At 38.6% G+C, this 21,150-nt stretch overlaps 1 protein-coding gene across 1 annotated transcript in view; it reads left to right on the top strand.

Moving 5' to 3' along the window:
• ppp1r37 (protein phosphatase 1, regulatory subunit 37) overlaps window positions 1-21,150 on the top strand; it is a 71,109-nt gene that overhangs the window by 42,598 nt on the left and 7,361 nt on the right. The window contains exons 4-10 of the mRNA XM_007235626.4: window positions 835-935; window positions 4,945-5,064; window positions 7,469-7,619; window positions 9,167-9,322; window positions 10,225-10,337; window positions 18,306-18,447; window positions 20,867-21,033. Coding sequence (XP_007235688.3) covers window positions 835-935; window positions 4,945-5,064; window positions 7,469-7,619; window positions 9,167-9,322; window positions 10,225-10,337; window positions 18,306-18,447; window positions 20,867-21,033 — 950 coding nt within the window. The remainder of the gene's footprint in view (window positions 1-834; window positions 936-4,944; window positions 5,065-7,468; window positions 7,620-9,166; window positions 9,323-10,224; window positions 10,338-18,305; window positions 18,448-20,866; window positions 21,034-21,150) is intronic.

A 21,150-nucleotide genomic window follows, 5' to 3' on the forward strand; every position in this document is an offset into this window, starting at 1 on the left:
CATCATTGTTACTGTGACTTAACTATGTCTTTGGGATAAAGTCAAACATTTTCTAAGACTTTTTGTATTTGTGTATTTTTTATGTAGTTTGTTTTGTACAATAACAAAAGGGTGAAAAAGAGAAGGAGCACCATGCAAAATATAGGGCATCCCAAGAGATGTAAGCTCCCATAACCTTTACTACAACCCCAAATCAAAAAAAGAACTCAAGGTCACTTTATTTTGTTTGATTTAACCTATTAAAATATACAATTGTCACCTGTTTTGAGGAAGCCTCTATTCAATATAGAGTATATTTTTTAAACATGCTGCCAAGGCCTGTCATGATAAGAATATTTTGTGGACATTATATCATCCCAAAACTTGTGTAATTGTCATTTTAGGACAATTTAAATGTTACTGACATAATGATAATAGCACAACACAGCAATTATACCCTTTAAAGACAACACAATTTTAATTAATCATAATTTGGGAAATGTATACTTTTTTTCTTCACCTACTGCAGTCTGTGCACACTGTGTGTATAGAATTGCAGTTATTGAATCATTGTTCATTGCCTGACAGGCTAAAATACTTCTCACTGTTATTGTTGAGAACATTTCCATATATTGGATATTAATTTGATAATGATGGTTCATGGCTCCTATTAATGTGCATACCTGAGCTCTTAAAATGTAATCTTTTGGCTTTTATCATTTCTATGAAATCACATGAGCAAAGGATTACTTTAGTAAACTGCAAAACTGAAGCCTGCAAAACAGATTTTAACTATGTCCTGAAACAGTGTTGACTTATCTCTGAATGCTTATCTTGCTCTCTTTCTATCTCCAGGAGAGAAGTTGGACTATAAGGCGTGCGAGTCTCTGGAGGAGATCTTTAAGAGAGTCCAGTTTAAATTGGTGGACCTGGAGCAGACCAACCTGGATGAAGATGTTAGTAATATATTTTATCACCACTACTATAAAGCATATTATATAGTACTATATTTATGAAGAAAATAAGCATTTATTTACTAATGCATATGCTGGAGGTGGCAGTATTGAAGGGTGTAGGTATCAGGTGTTGATACGTGTAGGTATCAGATTGTTATCACGCCATTTCTCCATCAGCAGCCAGAGTCCGAGAGAGCACAATTGGCCACACTCCCTCTGGCTGGGTAGGTGGCGCTTTCTTATCACACCTTGAGAAATGATGCAGAATATTACAGAAGCCCTGCATGATGATGCATTACCAAGTAGAGTCTGAAATTATTATTATTATAGGCTCTATCATTATAGGCAATCAACTCTCCGCGCTGAAAGGTGATATTAGCAATTAATATAGGCTCCAAAATCAATGATCAGACCATCTATTATGGTGATTGAATTGAACACATCTACTGGGGAGCTGGCTGGAGGTGTCCAGAAGAAATCTGGTACCAAGCTTTGGACTTTAAACTTGCTCACAAGATCTTAGTGCAGTCTTCAGAATGAGAAATCTCCTTATCTTATAAAAGTAATTATTTGAAATTCTATAACGTATATGTATCTTGTGCTTAATACAGTACAAAAGAATCAGGTCAAGTTTGGCTCTAGATCACAGATATAGATTACAATAACTCTACAGTGCCTACAAAGACTAAATATGGATGTAGAGTTAACACTGGACTGTGTTTTGCAGAGCTGATGTGTCCTGTTGTTTTATTACAGCAACCCATTAACCCCCCAGAACCATTACTTTATACTCATTACTCAAGGCCGGACAGTAAAAGCAGAGGACCTGAGAAACCCAGCTCAGTGAAAAGCTCAGAGCTCTTTGGCTCAGGCAAGCTTATTTACTGAAAAGCTTCAGTTTCTTCTGTTTTCTTTTAATCACAGTTTAGGTTAAGTCTTAATGAGTTATTGCTCTGATCTGAGCTGAATCAGTTAACAGTAGTAATTCACTTTATGTCTACAGTTGGACATCACTTTAGCATTACTATGAAACCTCATTTACATGCTTGTTGGTTTATTTACCTTGTCCACCTAAGAACATCTACTAATGAGAGTTTTTCGCATTAGAGAAAATCCAAACCAGTTTATGCTGGTTCTATGTGAGGGCCACCTTAGTTAAAGTAACAATTTATACAACCCAAAACTAGAAAAGATTAATGTTTCTTATATTTACTTTGACTTTAAAATAATTGTAGATGGTATGAACCCAAGGCATTCCATGTTTTATCTACTTAAGTTATTATTATGCATCTATGCATGGATTCTAGGCCTGCAACACAAAAAAATAGGACATTATGGAATCTCCCAACTTTGATGTGCAACAATACCGGATCGTCGTCACATTTTCAATTCCAGATGTTCCACACGTTCTCTATGCAGTTAGTCCAGTTCTGTACCTGTACCAGCCATGTCTTTGCAATATGCGCAGCTTGTGGTTTTGTTATTTTGCATTAATACTGCATCTAGGCCTGTCACAATAATTGCAATATCCATTTATCGTACAATAATTGAACATGACCTAAATAATTTTTGATAATCGTGATATCGTCTATTGTGTTTATTTGTATGTTTGTTCACATATATAACAGTGAACAGTATTTAAGCCAGTCATGCTTCGATATCTGTGGCTCCATACACACAGTGTGGACTAAATAAGGTGAAGAAATAAGTATATAATTCCCAAACTAATTATAATAAATGCTTATTTAAATTTTTGCTGTCTTTAAAAAGTGTAAAATAACTTTATGCTATTCTGTTATCAGTACGTCAGTGGTATTTAAAATTTTAAAATTTCTAAAATGTCGGGTATCACAATAATACCGGCACACCCCCATACCATGAGAGACTCTGGTTTTTGGATTTTGCTGATAATGTTCTGGATGTTCCAAAAAAAAAAAAAAGTCAGATGGCAGAGCACATGACCACGAGAGAAACTGAGACACCCAGCTCTCAGTGTAGAGTGTTGTTATTGTAGGTGGGCCTTTGGTCCCATGTGCCATAAAGAGCACCCCTCTGTTCTGTTGTGTTTTGTTCTCTGAGGGCAGACGAATATGAAGGGTTCATGTTCCAGAGCTCTGCTTTGTGTTGGGAGAAGAAGCTGTACTGAACCTCTCTGGATACTCTGTAGTCGAGTGAGACACTGTGAAACACTGTGTCCCCTAATAGTTGATAATTTAACCTCCACTGCACTGATCAGCCATTATAATAACATCACTCTAGTGAACTTTTGATGCAAGTGTGCTTTAATATATTCATTTTTTTATCTTTGCCTATTTAGTAAGAAAACTGTGCATGTATGATTGAGAGGAAGAAGCCTTCTTTAAGGGGCATTATGGAATGCCGTCATTACATGTACTGTACGTCATAAAACCTTGTTTCATTGGACTGTCCATATAATGATTCTGTGACCTTAATACAGCTGCACTGGGCTGATGAGTGTATAGAACACCACCGCTGGTGAAATAATCTGCAGAATAAACTATATGCAACATTTGTAAGACAGGGTTTGGTGATCTATTAGTTATTTGCTAATTATTTTTTAAAGCTTCTTTATTGACAGCACCTCTTTGCATTTACACTTACTGTCTATTAGAGCAGCTCAATTGCGCTTATAGGACACTTTGTGGTTCTAAAATGCTAATGCTGATGTAATACCCATGCTCTTTAGTGTTCAGGACCCCAGAGGACCACCACACAGCAGGTATTATTTGGGTGGTGGGTCATTCTCAGCACTGCAGTGACATTGGCATGGTGTTGGTGTTAGTGTGTTTTGCCGGCACCGAAAAATTATCAGTACACTTCATGTGATATGAGATATTAAAGCAACATATGCTGCTTGTAAGATACATCTTTTCTAGGCACATCCATTCATTTTTCGACAAGACAATGCAAAACCACATGTATGGGTATTGGGTTGGCCTGCCTGCAGTCCTGGTACTGGGCAGAGCTCAGGTCGTGGTGAACTGGGTTGATTGCAGGCAGGGATACTGGACTTCCAGAAGCTTCCAGTTCATGGCAGGCCTGTGCCTTTGTGGGTCTTGACCGTCACTGCTACGGGTGACAATTTAGGTCTTTTTTCCAGATATTGATTAAGTAGTCACCTGCCAGATGTAGTCAATCATGATTAGTATCAGTAATTTAAGAGTCTTGACTAGTTAAACCATTTTACAATGGCTGCAGTGACACTAATTGGCATGGTGGTGGTGTATTAGGTGTTAGTGTGTGTTGTTCTGGTATGAGTGGATCTGACACAGCAGTGCTAGTGAAGTTGGAAACGCTTTTTCGTCAACAGTGGTCACAGGATGACGCCCACACGACACCTCCTAGAGGAGAAGTGAAAGCAGGATAAAATAGTATGTGGAGAAACTGAAGAACTACGGTCTGTAATTATAGAACTGCAGTTATAGACGTGCTTATGAATTCTCAATGGAGCTGATGTAATGGGCATTAAGTGTAGACACATGGAGGTGGTGTTAATGATATGGATGATTGGTTTGTATGCAGGTTCAGATATTTAAATAACATTCAGAGCTTTAGTAATGTAACTCAGGCACATTCAGGCTGATCAGAATGCGTTTGTAGAAGGTGAGAGAGAGCGAGATCAGGTGAATAGAGCAGGTTCCTCCCCAGCTCTGCCTTTGTAGGAGCTCCCTGCAGGTGTGGCAGATCATCACTATGGTAACCTGTGCCCTCTGCTGTGTGCCCCTGGGGTTTCACTGGCACAGCTATACACCCCGGCATCCTCTCAGAATAGAGCTGTTTGCATCTAAAGCAGCTGATCGACAGTAATTAAAAAACATTTGCAGTGAAGCACGTTAAGTGTCCGACAAATATAAAAATTTGCACTCAATCTACCTGGATTAAAAAGATGTGAAAATCATAAGCAGTGTTTGTATAGTACATGGTTACATGTGTCCATACAGAAAAGGCAAATGTTTGCTAATTATTTCTCCTCTCCATTCTGTCTCAGGGAGCCTCAGCCTTGTTTGACATGATTGAGTACTACGAGTCTGCCACTCACCTCAACATCTCCTTTAACAAGCACATCGGCACCCGGGGCTGGCAGGCCGCCGCCCACATGATGAGGAAGGTGAGGACAACTGGGTCTTCTTTTTGTTACAGATTTCTTCATAGTGCTCACACATTTCTGTAGTTAGATATTTTTGATTTTTTGTGTAATAATTATCTATATATATTATTGTGGCAAGTTGTATCAGGCAGAGTTCTTTATTAAAATCCCAATTTGGATGCATTCTACTGAGCAGAAAACCTAAGTGCCCAAGTAACCCACATATTAAACCTTACCAGTCTGTGTCCCTCGTCCACAATGACCATGAAGTATCTAACAAACCACCTATAGAAAAACAAGCCCAAATAAAACACAAAAATTATGTCAGGTAATATTAACTCCAAAAGCCTACAGTTAACCATTTTCCACAAGGTTTGTGATCTCCCATGAGTCTCCGTGGCTGACTCAGATTTGCAGCCCACCTCTTCTTTTTTGTCTAAAATTAACTTTGAGAAAACTTTGACAAGTGGGCGAAACTGCCAAGGTTTCTTACATGCCAAAGTAACAATCTGGCAACCCTGGTGGCTTGCCGTTGGCTTTGTTTTCTGGTGCTTAGTAGCGAGACTTGCAATGCATTTTGGAAAACATTTATCTCATATACAGTTGTGGTCAAAAGTTTACATACACTTGTAAAAAAACATAATGTTATGGCTGTCTTGAGTTTTCAATAAGTTCTACAACTCTTATTTTTCTGTGATAGAGTGATCGGAACACATACATGTTTGTCACAAAAAACAGTCATAAAATTTGGTTCTTTCATAAATTTATTATGGGTCTGCTGAAAATGTCACCAAATCTGCTGGGTCAAAAATATACATACAGCAACATTAGTATTTGGTTACATGTCCCTTGGCCATTTTCACGGCAACTAGGCGCTTTTGGTAGCCATCCACAAGCTCCTGGCAAGCTTCAGGTCGAATGTTTGACCACTCTTCTTGACAGAATTGGTGCAGTTCAGCTAAATGTGATGGTTTTCTTGCATGAACCCGTTTCTTTAGCACTGTCCACATGTTCTCAATGGGGTTTAAGTCAGGACTTTGGGAAGGCCATTCTAAAACCTTAATTCTAGCCTGGTTTAGCCATTCCTTTACCACTTTTGATGTGTGTTTTGGGTCATTGTCTTGTTGGAACACCCAACTGCGCCCAAGACCCAACCTTCGGGCTGATGGTTTTAAGTTTTCCTGCAGAATTTGGAGGTAATCCTGCTTCTTCATTATCCCATTTACTTTCTGCAAAGAACCAGTTCCACTGGCAGCAAAACATCCCCAGAGCATAATACTACCACCACCATGCTTGACAGTAGGCATGGTGTTCCTGGGATTAAAGGCCTCACCTTTTCTCCTCCAAGCATATTGCTGGGTGTTGTGGCCAAACAGCTCAATTTTTGTTTCGTCTGACCAGAGAACTTTCCTCCAGAAGGTTTTATCTTTGTCCATGTGATCAGCAGCAAACTTCAGCCGAGTCTTAAGGTGCCTTTTCTGGAGCAAGGGCTTCTTTCTTGCACGGCAGCCTCTCAGTCCATGGCGATGTAAAACACGCTTGACTGTGGAGACTGACACCTGTGTTCCATCAGCTTCCAAATCCTTGCAGACCTGCTTCTTGGTGATTCTTGGTTGACTCTTGACCATCCTGACCAATCTCCTCTCGGCAGCATGTGATAGCTTGCGTTTTCTTTCTGATCGTGGCAGTGACACAACTGTTCCATGCACTTTATACTTGCGTATAATTGTCTGCACAGTTGCTCTTGGGACCTGTAGCTGCTTTGAAATGGCTCCAAGTGACTTCCCTGACTTGTTCAAGTCAATAATTCGCTTTTTCAGATCCACACTGAGTTCCTTTGACTTTCCCATTGTAGCTTTTGTAGCTGAGTCTAATCACTGGGTCAAATGAGCCCTATTTAAATGGGCTCATGAGAAGTCAACAGCTGTAGTCAATCAGAATCACTTACAAGAAGTGAAGAGGCCATGACATGAAGCTAATTTGATTGACACAACTCGCTACATCACCAAAATTGACAAATTTTGTTGCTGTATGTATATTTTTGACCCAGCAGATTTGGTGACATTTTCAGCAGACCCATAATAAATTTATGAAAGAACCAAATTTTATGACTGTTTTTTGTGACAAACATGTATGTGTTCCGATCACTCTATCACAGAAAAATAAGAGTTGTAGAACTTATTGAAAACTCAAGACAGCCATAACATTATGTTTTTTTACAAGTGTATGTAAACTTTTGACCACAACTGTACTATGCAGCAATATTTACTATAAATCATCAAGGATTATGGGAGTTTATAGTGCCCTAAAAAATAGGTCTCAATTTCACTTAATGATTTAAATGACCAAAATTCTTAATGGTGCACTAAAACGTAAATAGGGCACCATTTGTTCAAGTTTGCCATTAATTTTGTTCTGTGTGCAGACGAGTTCCCTGCAGTACCTGGATGCACGGAACACTCCTCTGCTGGACCACTCGGCTCCATTCGTGGCTCGTGCTCTGCGCATCAGTGGAAGTCTGGCAGTGCTGCACCTGGAGAACGCTGGTATCTCAGGACGCCCGCTGATGCTACTGGGTAAATACGAAGGAGAAAGAAAGAGAATTGTTAAAATACATTATTTACTTTTATGTCCAAGATTAAACTAGATTTAAGTTAAAGGGATTTTTTTTAAAGATTTTTTTTTGTTGAATTTAATGATTTTTGTCCAAACAGATATTTAGCATTTATTGATTGCTCTTTTTGGTTTTCTCAGAGAGTGTGATTACTAATAGTAATTTTATCACCAGTAAAATATAACTAGGATACTATTACCATATACTAGGACATATGAATCTGTTCACACCCTGCATAATGCCAGGCATGGGCAGAGACTCTTTTTTTTTAATAGCCTTAAAAGAGTGAATGAAAAGGGAATGTGGAATTTATTATCATCCTGTAGTATGTTACTTACAGCACGCTATGTGCCCTCGTCAGAAAATCTCAAAGTTACACCATTGCTGACAAAGTAGCTGAATGCATTTATTAGAGATGCCGTCCACAAACATTTGGACAGTGTTTGAGATTCCTGAGAGGATGGTCCAAAACGTGGTTGTTGTGAGGGTGACTGTGACTGTTAGTGGACTAGGGTAGGCCAGGCCTTTTTCAGCAATGAGACTGGGAGCAGGAAAGGCATGTACTCTGGAGTTACTCAGCAGAAACGTGTCCAGTCCTGCTGCTTGAGGAACACCGCCCTGCAGGGTGTAGATCCGGCACTGCTGAAACACACCTTCCTCTAAAAAAGATCCAGAATTTTCTTGAGTAACTAGATTAGATGTGTTTGATTAGACTGGGATGTGGGGCAGTACTTGGGAACCCACACACCCTCACACTTTTAATTTAATTTTCAAGGTTATACAGGGTTCATATGAATCCCCAAAAGGACTCCTATAAGATTTATTTTAAACATTGACGTACAAAAGATTTAAAAACTTTAGAATTTCCACTCTTTTGTTTTTTTTTTGGCTGAACTAAAAAAAACAAAAGTGAAGTGGTGATCTGATATTGTAGGCATCCAACATGCTGACCACACTAATACTATTGTTGCCGAATGCAATAAATTCCTTTAAAATTTATTAGAAACTTTTTCCTGGATAGTAAAGACAGTTACTCCAACAAACACGAGGTAAAACTCTTGAATGAGCACATGTCCCAAAACTTTTTGTCCGTATATGCATCTTCACGCTGATTATATGCAATTGAAACATGTAGAAACATGCAAAAACAGGAAGAAACATGACCTCCACTGGATACAATGAACATTGAGCTTTACTGAATATTGCTGTAGAGCTTAATTTATGCAAGGCAAACTGGTTCATGGGCACTCACACAGTGTTAAATGGGTATTTTTTTAGTCTTTCATTTGAATAAAACAGACATTAATACATGCCACATTTGGATTTGCCTGTACTGTTGTGCCATAGGGGATATACACAATGTGAGTTTATTAAAATATTTGTAAAATATTAGTGAAATAAAGACAATGAAAACCTTTATTTATTTTAAATGAAATTTTGAGTGCATGCATTGTTGAATATCAGTATAATCTTGTTGAATCACTTTAAATTCTATGTATTTATCCCCAGCCACGGCTCTGAAGATGAACATGAACCTGCGTGAGCTGTACCTGGCCGATAATAAGCTGAATGGCCTGCAGGACTCAGCTCAGCTGGGAAACCTTCTCAAATTCAATTACAACATCCAGATCCTCGACCTGAGGAACAACCACATACTGGACTCAGGTCAGTGGGCACTGTGCTTAGTTTAGGTTTTAGTTTAATGTCCCCATCTCGCTCTCTCACACTCACTTCTTTTTGTGTTTTAATGGTAAAAGACCCAATCCCTCCTAGTTAGTTAAGCTCCTTTATTCTACAAATGGGTATCATCTTTAAAGGGCTATTTTCCTCATAATGTTGATGATACTCAGATTATAGATAGTGATTGAGGCTCATAGTGGTTCAGTAAAGCCTTTTCATACTGCAAGTGTTTTAAAAAGGATTAGGATAGGAAAGGTTTTTTTTATATATATATACATAATGTAGGGGAACCTTTACCCCAAAGTATGTTTTTGCCTGATGTAGAACAGTCACAACGGTGTGAAATGGTCTTAGGTTGTAGTGAAACATCATAACGAATACAAACTTATGCCAGAAAACCCACCTCTGTTCCCCGTCTCAGTGCAGCACATTTAGCTGATGCAAGTGATTTGGGTATACACACATTCGTTAACAAGCTCAAAGTAGCTCTGGTAGAATTTCGAGGGCCCTGACATTTAAAACGAGGCATTGAGAACTTGGAATGTGCACAGGTTGTAAAACACCTTTTATACACACAGTACCTTAGGATAGTTCTCTGCGTGCCGCCTCCTTGAAATTAAGTCACGATAATTCAACTAATGGGTATGATAGCAACAGCTGGAATTCCTGCATTTCCACTGAATTAATTTTGCAATATGTTCCCCTATCCTGCTTAATCGCTTGTGCTCATCAGTCGCATTATTGTGACTTCATTTTTTATCTGAGAGCTTCACTATTAGCAGCCGGAGTCCACGTGTCCAAATTTGATTATGAATAAGAAAAATGCTACTGATTCTTCTCTACTTTATTTTCATTTCCCTTTTTTTCTGTCTGTGTGTGCTGTGTAGGGTTGGCGTATGTGTGTGAGGGCCTAAAGGAGCAGAGGAAAGGCCTGGTGACCCTGGTGCTCTGGAACAACCAGCTTTCCCACAATGGCATGGGTTACCTTGCTGCTGCACTGGTAAGATGAAAGTTGTTTTGTTTTTAACACAGACTGAATTGTCTAACTTGAAATCTGACCTTGATTATTTTCTTGTTCAATCAATGTTCAATTAAATCAAATGCTTATAACATATTTAAAAAAAAAAGCTTGAAATAAATATTAAACAAGCAACTTTCTATTATATTATGAATCATTGCTGTGAGGATTTGATAGCATTTTGCGACAAGAGCAGTAGTGAAGTCAGGATCCTGAATGATCTTCCCCAACTCATCCCTAAAGTATTGGGTAGAGCACCATCTCATTCAAAAGAATTATGCCCTTCTTGCCCCAAACTACAAGGCATGATGCAAATAGGTATTGTTAATTTGTTAAGTTTCTACTCTCTTGGCAGCTCTTTTCTACTACAGGGAGTAGACAAGCTTTGTGTGCGCATTTACACATCTGTTTCAGGAAAGGGTGGAACCTTATGTAGCTGGATTGTAATGCATTAATTAGTAGGGGTGTTGACTAAATGTATGTTATTTTGGTCACACAAAAAATACCTTGTATATCCAAAAGTCAATCTAATCTAACAATATTTTATTACAAATAAATACATTTCCAAGCATTTCTGTCACTTCGTTCATAATAAAATTCTCGTATCTCACAAAATAAACAACAAGTGCCAGATTTACATTGTCAAAGCCTAAAACAGTGAATACAAGATGTGTACAGCAGAAAGTGTAACATCTGAGGTGAACAGAACTGTAAACGGTTTGGGAATCATAGTCCTCTAGAGTTCCAGGCTATTCTAGATCTGTTGGTCTGCCATTTTCCAGTTTAACATGTTGTGCTTTCTGTCTCTGTGCCCTTTTACCTCAGCCGGCTTCTCTTTAACTCGCTCAGTACTGTAGTACTGTGTATGTGCGTGCGTGCTGTGCTGCTTGTTTTATTGGCGTTCTGTAGTTAATTAAGTGGTGCGATGCCCACAGACGGAGATGGACTCTCTCTCTATCTCTCTCGCTCTCTCTCTCGCTCTCTCTCTCTCTCTCTCTCTCTCTCTCTCTCTCTCTCTCAGGAGGGTAATACTGTTTCAGCAGCTTTGAGGAACACTTTATACTGCAGAGTAGAAGTGTGTGAGTGTGTGTTTGTGGGTCTTGCAGAATTTTTCTCAGAAACTCGTCTTAAACCTGCTGAGACAGATGTGCCATAAATCGTGACACAGGGAATAGACACCCTGATGAACCTGCACAGCTTTCAAAAGGGTTGTATGCCACAACGCTTGCATGTTTGTTCATTTTTATTACTTCATTAAATTAATTAAATTTATAAAAAATTGACATATTTCCCGTTTCTCATTACACTAAGTTTTCTGTTTTCTGCATTTTCCTCCCACTTGATTTTTTTTATTTTTATTCCCTAACCTGTCTGACTAATCACTAAACTATGTACTGCTTTATACGACATGCCAAAAGTCATTCGACAGGAACTAGTATTGTGTCCCATGTCCCAGTGATGTCCCATGGAAGCGAAAGAATGCTGCACAGGCCTGTGGGGTAACTCTAGCCAGACATTGCCAGTTACCATTAAACAAACAGGATCAACTGTTTTATTATATTTTGATTGAATTCTTTTATTTTTAAGCCAGTTTCACACATGTACCAAAAATGTGCCACAACAAATCACACAAGCGTGTTCTCTCCTCTGATTGATCCTAGCTGTCAGTCGTGGAAGCAAAAAAGTAAATATAGCTAACCGCATCACTTTCAAACACAGTGTTTTCAATGGAACATGCAGTGCAGATGTCCTCGCAGCAAAGACAACGTTTGTTCATAGATGTGATAATCAGGGTTATCTGGGTAGTATATCAGATTAAACTGCACATTATTAGCAGTTCAGCCCAAATAAAAGGAGAATATTCAATCAGATCACATTCTTATCACAACCACTCCAGAGTTCGACCTCCTCCTCTAGCTGGTTTCAGTGTGGTTGTTTTGGTCTAAACCCAAGTGCAGTTACTGTTTTCACACCTGCTAAATCGAACCGCACTAAGGATACAAATGAGTCCGTTTTAACTAGACCAAATAGTGCTGGTGTGAAAATGCCCTATTGTCTTTCTTCTGATCAGGTGTCTCATTCATTCTGTGTCTCTCTTTTACAAGAAAGTACAAAATCTTAACAAATCACAAAAAAACATTTCCTGTCTCATTTTCTGTTCATATTTCATGAATTTATAAATATGTTGATCCGAATGTCCAGATGTCATGTCTAACACTGTGTCTGTATCATGTGTCGTGGAAATCGACAAACGACAGGAAGACCCGGGATGCCAAAAGAATAGGTTTTTATTTTGAAGTTGCAAAAGGAAAAGCAAAGCAATGAATGAAGATGAAAAAAGTCAGGAAAGTCGGAAAAAGCCCCGAGTCACTCTTGACTGGCCTTTTTATACAGTCCCCCCTGCATACATGAGGCAATCCCCTCGTGATCTGTTTGGAACAGGTCCCTACCAAATATAAAAAGAGGAACAGAAACTGCACGTATAACAGATGATAAGCTTTTTAGGAGAGAATAATTGAAAAATCAGAAAACTCTATTTACTATGACAAAACAGTTTCCAGGCAAAACTTGATTTCCATTCCTTTAGGAGAGAATAATGCATAAATCAGAAAACTCCATTTGCTATGACCCGCTCGTTTCCAGGCAGACCTCTGCTTTTATAATCTTTGCCCTTAAGTCTGAATGAATGGCCTTATCAGAGAATATAAGTTCACATAACACTCAATGATAAAATACAAGAATATAGTGTAATACAAGAATACAGTAATCAACTCTGTTACAGGGAGTAATAATACTGATTGAATGAATAATCAGTGTAATTGATTATGAATACATGAAGTAAATGTTGATTTTCCCTCACATTTCCCCCCTTTTAATCAAATTTTCATTTTGATTACACAATAAGAAAAAAGAAAAAAAAATTTCCAAGCATAAATGCTGATTACAAGGACATATGTCCGTGTGTCCTTCTGTGATGGTCAAATGCACAATGTCCTGCTGTTGTCCTGCTCCCAGAGCAACAAGGAAAAAAAATACATTAAAATCATCGTCTATAGTGCTTTTGCTTCCTTTCTCTTGCTTCAGGGTTCTGAAGGTAGACTACCTCAGCCCCACGTACGAAGAGCTTTATTCTGGCTCTTGATGTCTGCAATATCAGTGAATGAAAAGTATGAGTTGGTGTGTGATAAGACTATGTGTATTCTTTTAATGAGATGTGTTTAAGACTCTCTGTATGTAGTGTACTTTGACGCAAACGAAACGTTGCTCAATCAGTTACTTCCTCACTTCCTCTCCTCGTCACACACTGCTGTGTGCTGTCTGCTGCTGTGGGCAATTTCAGCTGCCCCTCCTTCCTGCTGCGGCCTGCTGAGGGTCAGACTTTTTAGCTGCTGCTCTCTCGTCTCCTCCCGCTTGCTCTGTGAGCGATCTCTGTTGTTGTACAGCTGTAGAACCCTCGCCTATCAGTTGATCTGCGTGCGTTGTTCTCTCAGTCACCTGGAAAGGCTCAATCCAGCCATGCTCGTTCCCCTTTCGTGCGCAATGGCGGAGTAGCCCTCACTCTGTGTCTGGACTGGTCCACCTTTGCACCACGTTCTCCTTCTCCCCCTGTGTAAACAGATCTGAAACAAGACTTTCGATTCGTTATAATCATGTTTAAGGTTCTCTATTCATTTTGGAAGTCTGTTAAGGGGTCCTCCGTGTCTCCTTCCTGCAAGTTAAAATACATGGTTAAAATACATTTATCACACTTAACTTGAGCTCTAATTTCCCCTTGGAAGTTAATTATTTCATATTTAAATTTTGTCTGTGCACAGATTTCAGCCCAATTTTTGTTTTCTTACCTTCTTCAGTTGTCCTGATTTTCAGTTATACTCAATCATGATCTTTACTGTCAAATGTGCTTTAAATCCCTAACATTTAGTCATTTTCAAATTTTAAATTGCAACATTTAATTATCATCACCATTAATTACTGGCTTTTACCTTACTCTTGTTCACATCCCTTTCCCTTTTAGTGTAACTGCTTCCCCATGGCTATAACTAATCTCTTATAGCCAAATTAGCTTTTACAAACACTTCCAATTTTCACCACCTAGTTTACCACTAGACACACACTATGTCTCATGCACACACAAATGCACACAACTTCACCCACACAAGTACACATAAACAAACTCAAACACTTCTACTTCCACTCTCACAAACACTAACCAAGCTAAAGATCACACACCTCAATTCTGCAGCATCATTGTACAGACCATATTTTACTGCTTCACAGCCCAAAGCTGCTGCTTTAAACGCACCTGCTGTTAAACCTACCACTGAATGCTTCCTGCATATCTTCTTATATTGTATTGATAATACTACATAGATAATAAATAAAGGAACAAACATTTGGAAATATATCTGAATCATGTTTATTATCATTGCTCCATGCAAAGTTTTAATGATCAGCTGCTCTATTCTCCCATTCATCTCCACACTGATTGATATAACATCAGGGCCCAAAGTTTTAAACTCTGCACAAACTACACATAATGTGGCTTCTGTGTCAGGAATGGGTCCATATTGATGTACTGGGCTTTCTTGGGTTACTCTTGCTTTAACTTTAGCCTCACCGCTTGTGGCTGTATTTTTTTACCTGCCACTTTTAATTTCCTGCGGTGTGCTATTTATTAAGAAAATATGTTTCTGACTTTATTCAGTTCCCAAGATTTTTATAAAGCCTTGATTTCTAGATTTAGTTGATTTTATTTTGCTTTAAGAATTTGGAGAAGTGGAACGTGATTAAATTTCTCTGTATCAATCGTTCCATTACAACCAATAATATCATCAATATTAATAAACACAGATGTTATGCTTTGCTTTGTCCACGTTATTATAGCAAGTAAATCCGAACAATGCTTTACATTTACTTTTCAATATTTTCAATATGTATTTATGCATATACAATGCCAAGCAGATTGCTTTTCACAATTATCAACAATACATCTATTTCCTTAAACAATTTATCAAATCTCACTTACTGTTTCCCTTGCTCAAAAAGTGGCTCACATGTTGAATAGTCAAAGTTCAATTTTGTGATTTCTAAGTTTCTTATTTCTTCCTTTTAAATTAGGACTGAGTGTGTCTTAAAGTTAAGACTGTTACAATATTGCTGAAAGTAATTGCTTAGCTGATTTTGTTCATGCTACAGCCAGAAAATTATGCATTTGTTTTATAGGTGGCATTGTATAAGCATGAAAACTAAATCTATGCCGTTTTCCAGATCTCTTTCTAGTCTAATTTAATACTGTAAAGCAAAACAGAGAGCTGCATTTTCAAACACATTTTATTTCCCCTTATTTAAAATGAGAAAGACCCAATTCACTAAAGCTTGTAGTTTCATTTTCAAATAAATAAGGTTTTTTCTCATTGGTTTCTGAAATCAACTATCCCTCTTATGAGGATCAAAATGTAACATAGAGAGATTAGATATTACATCCGTCTTATATAAGTCTCATTCAGCTAGGACTGAACTGAGATCAGTCTGAATGAGAAACGAATAGTAAGATAATTGACTAAATCACCTGATAAAAAGCTGTGTTTGGAATGGCTCACTCATTAATTCATTCACTATTCACTATGTAGCATTTTCTATTTATTAAACTTATTTATTTAACAATCAAACAAGAAACCATGTTTATTTGTCCTGCTCTGAGGACATCTGACACAGCAGTACTGCATGGCATAGTATATTTTGGAATTTCCAGTTACTTTTATTTTTAATTTGTTTTGCTAACCAACCCCATAATCCCTTTATTAAATTCTCTAAATTCTCTAATCATCTATCCAGTCACATACCTTTCCGACATTATTCAACAACTTAATTATTTATATTAACATTTCCCCAACCTTGCTTACATTAAAGTACACTGTACTCATGATTGGGTATTCACATTTTCACATTTTTATTTTAGAACTGTCTTATAGCGTATGCATATGTATATTATATTATATTTCTATTTCACATTAGTCACTGTCATATTAGATGTCATTGCACTTTACTCTGTTAATTATTTAATTATTTATGACCATTAGTAACATCTACTGCACTGCTCCGTTTACAGATAGATCTTTACCTTGTATATTTAGGTTTTTTATATCCTTATATTTTCTTATATATATATATATATATATATATATATATATATATATATATATATATATATATATATATCTACCCATACAAAAGCCTTTTCCTTTTCTGTTCGCCTCTGTCCCTCATTTTCACTGTGTATTACTCTATTTCCCTACTGAACTGATGTTCTATTTTCTATGATATCTCACAAGCGTTAATTCACAATTAAAAATCAACCTCTCAGTCTAAAACCCAATGGGCTGGACCAACTCCAACTACTTCACCTTGGACTCCTCCCCTGCAGTGGGACTCATCCATTTCCTATTTCGTTGTCACTCACGACTTCGTACACTCAATCAGCCCCGCTCTCACACAGTTTCACACACACTCCAACACATACGCACACACTTCTGTTTCACTCACTCTAAACAGGAAAAGACGAGAGGATGAAAACCAGACAGAAAAATTTAGAAGTGAGGAAAAAAAAACGGAAGCGGTGCGGAGCAAAGCCTAAAAAAATTTAGATAGCAAAAAAATTCATAAGACACTTGTCTTTCGGCATCCCCGTTCATTTCCCCTTAGAAAAATGTACTTTAACAAAGTTTCCCCTCTGGCCCGAAACCCCCCGCTCTCAACACACAGATGAGGGATCGATCCATTTTTCTTCACCAGCAGGTTCGCGACTCTATCGCTGTGCCTATGTGCTCACAGCCCCGTCAAACTGTGCCCTCCGTTTTCTCACAAAAAACCAGGGGAAAAAATCTTTAACCTTTAAATATCGTCATACAAAGGCGGGTTATCCGGCCCCCCAGGAACCAGTTTTTTCTGGGCTATGCCCCAAATCTTGGATTGAGGCAAACACACAGCACCAAAAAAAATTACAGGTTCCTCCTTTTGCCTCTAACCTCTTCACATCAACTCAGACTGTGTGCCAGGGGGCTCAAACCAGACGAAGAAAGATATAAAAATATACTCACACGTGGTGCGGCTGCAGCGGCCCCGGACACCCCTCGACCCCCAGAGAAAACGCCTTTTCCTCTAAAAAACAGTTGAGGTTCTAAGGTTGGGTTTCTTTTTTTAACCCAAGAGCGTCCTCCGCTTTTCTTGCAGGGTCTAGAGGTCCCGGTGCACGAGCAGCCCACCGCAGGGACGCCAATTTGTCGTGGAAATCGACAAACGACAGGAAGACCCGGGATGCCAAAAGAATAGGTTTTTATTTTGAAGTTGCAAAAGGAAAAGCAAAGCAATGAATGAAGATGAAAAAAGTCAGGAAAGTCGGAAAAAGCCCCGAGTCACTCTTGACTGGCCTTTTTATACAGTCCCCCCTGCATACATGAGGCAATCCCCTCGTGATCTGTTTGGAACAGGTCCCTACCAAATATAAAAAGAGGAACAGAAACTGCACGTATAACAGGTGATAAGCTTTTTAGGAGAGAATAATTGAAAAATCAGAAAACTCTATTTACTATGACAAAACAGTTTCCAGGCAAAACTTGATTTCCATTCCTTTAGGAGAGAATAATGCATAAATCAGAAAACTCCATTTGCTATGACCCGCTCGTTTCCAGGCAGACCTCTGCTTTTATAATCTTTGCCCTTAAGTCTGAATGAATGGCCTTATCAGAGAATATAAGTTCACATAACACTCAATGATAAAATACAAGAATATAGTGTAATACAAGAATACAGTAATCAACTCTGTTACAGGGAGTAATAATACTGATTGAATGAATAATCAGTGTAATTGATTATGAATACATGAAGTAAATGTTGATTTTCCCTCACACATGTTTTCTATTTTTCTGTCTCTCTCTCTCTCTCTCTCTCCAGCCATGCACACAGAGTTTGGAGACTCTGAATCTTGGCCATAACGCGATTGGCAATGAAGGAGTTCATAAATTGAAGGACGGACTGATAGCCAACCGCTCTGTCCTCCGACTGGGCCTGGCCTCCACCAAGCTCGCCTGTGAAGGTAAAACCTCAACTGCAGCGTACACACTGGATTACTTACATATCCAATTATAGAAAAAATGGGGTGTTGTGAAAAATGTATATAAATGTTAAAAAGCTGCAGTTTTTCACAGATTAGTGAACTTGCTTCTGAGAGACTCTGTCTCTCTAAAATAGGGTATTTTTTTACCCAGTCTTGCTAGTTATACATGTCTCCTATTGCATCTGCTTTTGTCAGTAGCACATACATCTCCAGCGTTCCGTTGTCCTTAATGGTTCTAAATGGTAAAATGTCTCACTTTCAGCATCTGATATTTGTTTTATGATGCATTGTGAATAAAATATGGGTGTATGAGTTTTTTTGTATTCTGATTGTTGCATTCTGTTTTAGTTTTCATTTATTTACATTTTACACACTGTCCATCTATTTTGAAGTTCTGATTGTTAGTACCGTATTTTTCGGGCTATAAGGCGCACTTAAAATACTTATTTTTTCCCAAAAATCGTCATTGCGCCTTATAATGCAGTGCGTCTTGTGTATGGATTTTGCTTGTGTTTACTGACCTCGATTTTATGTGGTACACGGCGCTCTGTTGTGCAGAATTCCTCACCCACGCCAGAAAAAGATCCCCCTCTTGGGCTAGCGCGCGGTTACCTTTGACTGCCGTACTGCCTCTCGGCTGTGGCTCAGGGTATCCACTGTAGCTCCGTGGCCAGAACAAGGTGCCGGTAAACTTTCCTTTCCACCCGTTCTGGGGTAATAGCACAAACTGTTTCTTTTTAGCGCCCACTTCTAAGTAAAGTTAACCTCTTAACACGCGCTGGCCCACCGGCGGGCCAGAAATATTTAATATTTCATAACTGGCTGTGTTTCTGAATAGTTATGAACAGTTACAGGTTCAATATAGACACCCAATATACCATTTTAAAGCTTAGAATCTCTGCTTTTGAGCTATTTAGCCTATTTAGCGGAATATCCTTTCAGAAAAGAAACATTTAGGGCGAAATATGCCTTGGTTATGATTTTAATAATTCATAACTCTCATATTTGCGTTTATCGTTCGTCCATATTTCATCGAATGCGGTCATGTCATACACCATTCGAACCGTCTGGCTCTCCGGATTCCAGAACTGTGCTTTTACTGTAGGATGTATGTTTCATGAATTAGAGCTGCGTCAGAGCGCATGTTTCCAGTAATAAAAGGCTCTCCTTTTGTCCTGGGGTAACCTCCGGTCACTGCCGCCACCCCCGAACACACACCCGCGCTCAGCCACAGGTCCTACCTTCAAAACGCGTCCAGACTAAAGAGAATCCGTCAATCCAGTCTCCTGTAATCCACAGTTATATCCAAACAGCGCTGGAAATCACTTCATCCAGAAATTAAACTTATCCAATCTTTATCTCTGTTTTAAAACCGTTTTATTCACCGAATTCGGCACAACACGCTATTATAGTCAGAAGCCTCGCAGAGTAATGCGGTACTTGCTGTGCTTCAACATAATATTATGGTCTGTCGGAGCGTTGCGGCTACCGTTGTCAGGAGCGTCGCGGAGTAATACGTACTTGCTGTGCTTCAACATAATATTATGGTCTGTCGGAGCGTTGCGGCTAAGTTTCATTTAGTGCGCCTTATAATCCAGTGCGCCTTGTGTATGGACTAACACTAAAAATAGACCGTTCACTCATCGTGCGCCTTATAATACGGTGCGCCTTATAGTCCGAAAAATACGGTACTTACAAATATTTAAAAACCCCATAACTTTAAAAATCACAACTTTACAGGAGATTTCTTTTTATCTTTTCATGAAAAAATTCAGGTAATTTAGAGAATTTCCATTCGTCGCAATATTTTGGTACAATATAAAGAGCTACTGTCAGAGTAGTATACTAAAAATAGTATGAAGTGTCAATACAAGGTTTCTGCAGAAATGTATTGTGTTGAGTGGTGGGCAATATGGTGAAAAAAAATGAGGAACTAAATGTTCACAAAATGTTATTATTCACTTTTAGTGTTTTGGCCAAATTGTAAAAATATCAAATAATTTGTTAAAAAAAATATTTAATTATAGGTCATATCAGTCTTTGTAGAACCCTAAACATTTTTTATCATTGCAGCAGACATGCCAACAAACATTTTAAATTGAAGTTTTGGAATTTTTTTTGACAAAGACAGAACAAACAAATAAATAAAAATATTTATTTATTAATGGATGAAAAAAAGGTGGCAAAATTATTAACAAACAAAAACTATGGAAATATCTGTTCAGTATTCAGCCCTCAGCCGCAGATCGCAGTCACCTACCGTAGGAATGAAAGTAATATAATCTTATTATTACAATATTGTCTGTATAGCAGAACCGTAATGTGTGCAGAATTTCTCTATTAGAATTTAGGTCATGTGCACGGTTACTGTGAGTGATCCTGTACTCCTGTGTTTTAGGGGCGGTGGCGGTGGCAGAGTTTATTGCAGAGAGTCCGCGACTGTTGCGACTGGACCTTCGAGAGAATGAGATCAAGACTGGGGGGCTGATGGCGCTTTCACTCGCACTGAAGGTCAACACCTCACTGCTCCGTCTCGACCTGGACCGAGAGCCCAAGAAAGAGACGGTAAGATTGCTAGTGGGTTTAGTGGTTATGATGGTGGTTGGACAAAACGGTTACAGTTTTACTTAGTTCTTTGCAGTGTTTTCCAAAGACAGAGAGGAAGGGTCAGTGTGGCTGGGG

This window comes from Astyanax mexicanus, chromosome 9 (genome assembly GCF_023375975.1).
Source record: "Astyanax mexicanus isolate ESR-SI-001 chromosome 9, AstMex3_surface, whole genome shotgun sequence".
Taxonomy (NCBI): domain Eukaryota; kingdom Metazoa; phylum Chordata; class Actinopteri; order Characiformes; family Acestrorhamphidae; genus Astyanax; species Astyanax mexicanus.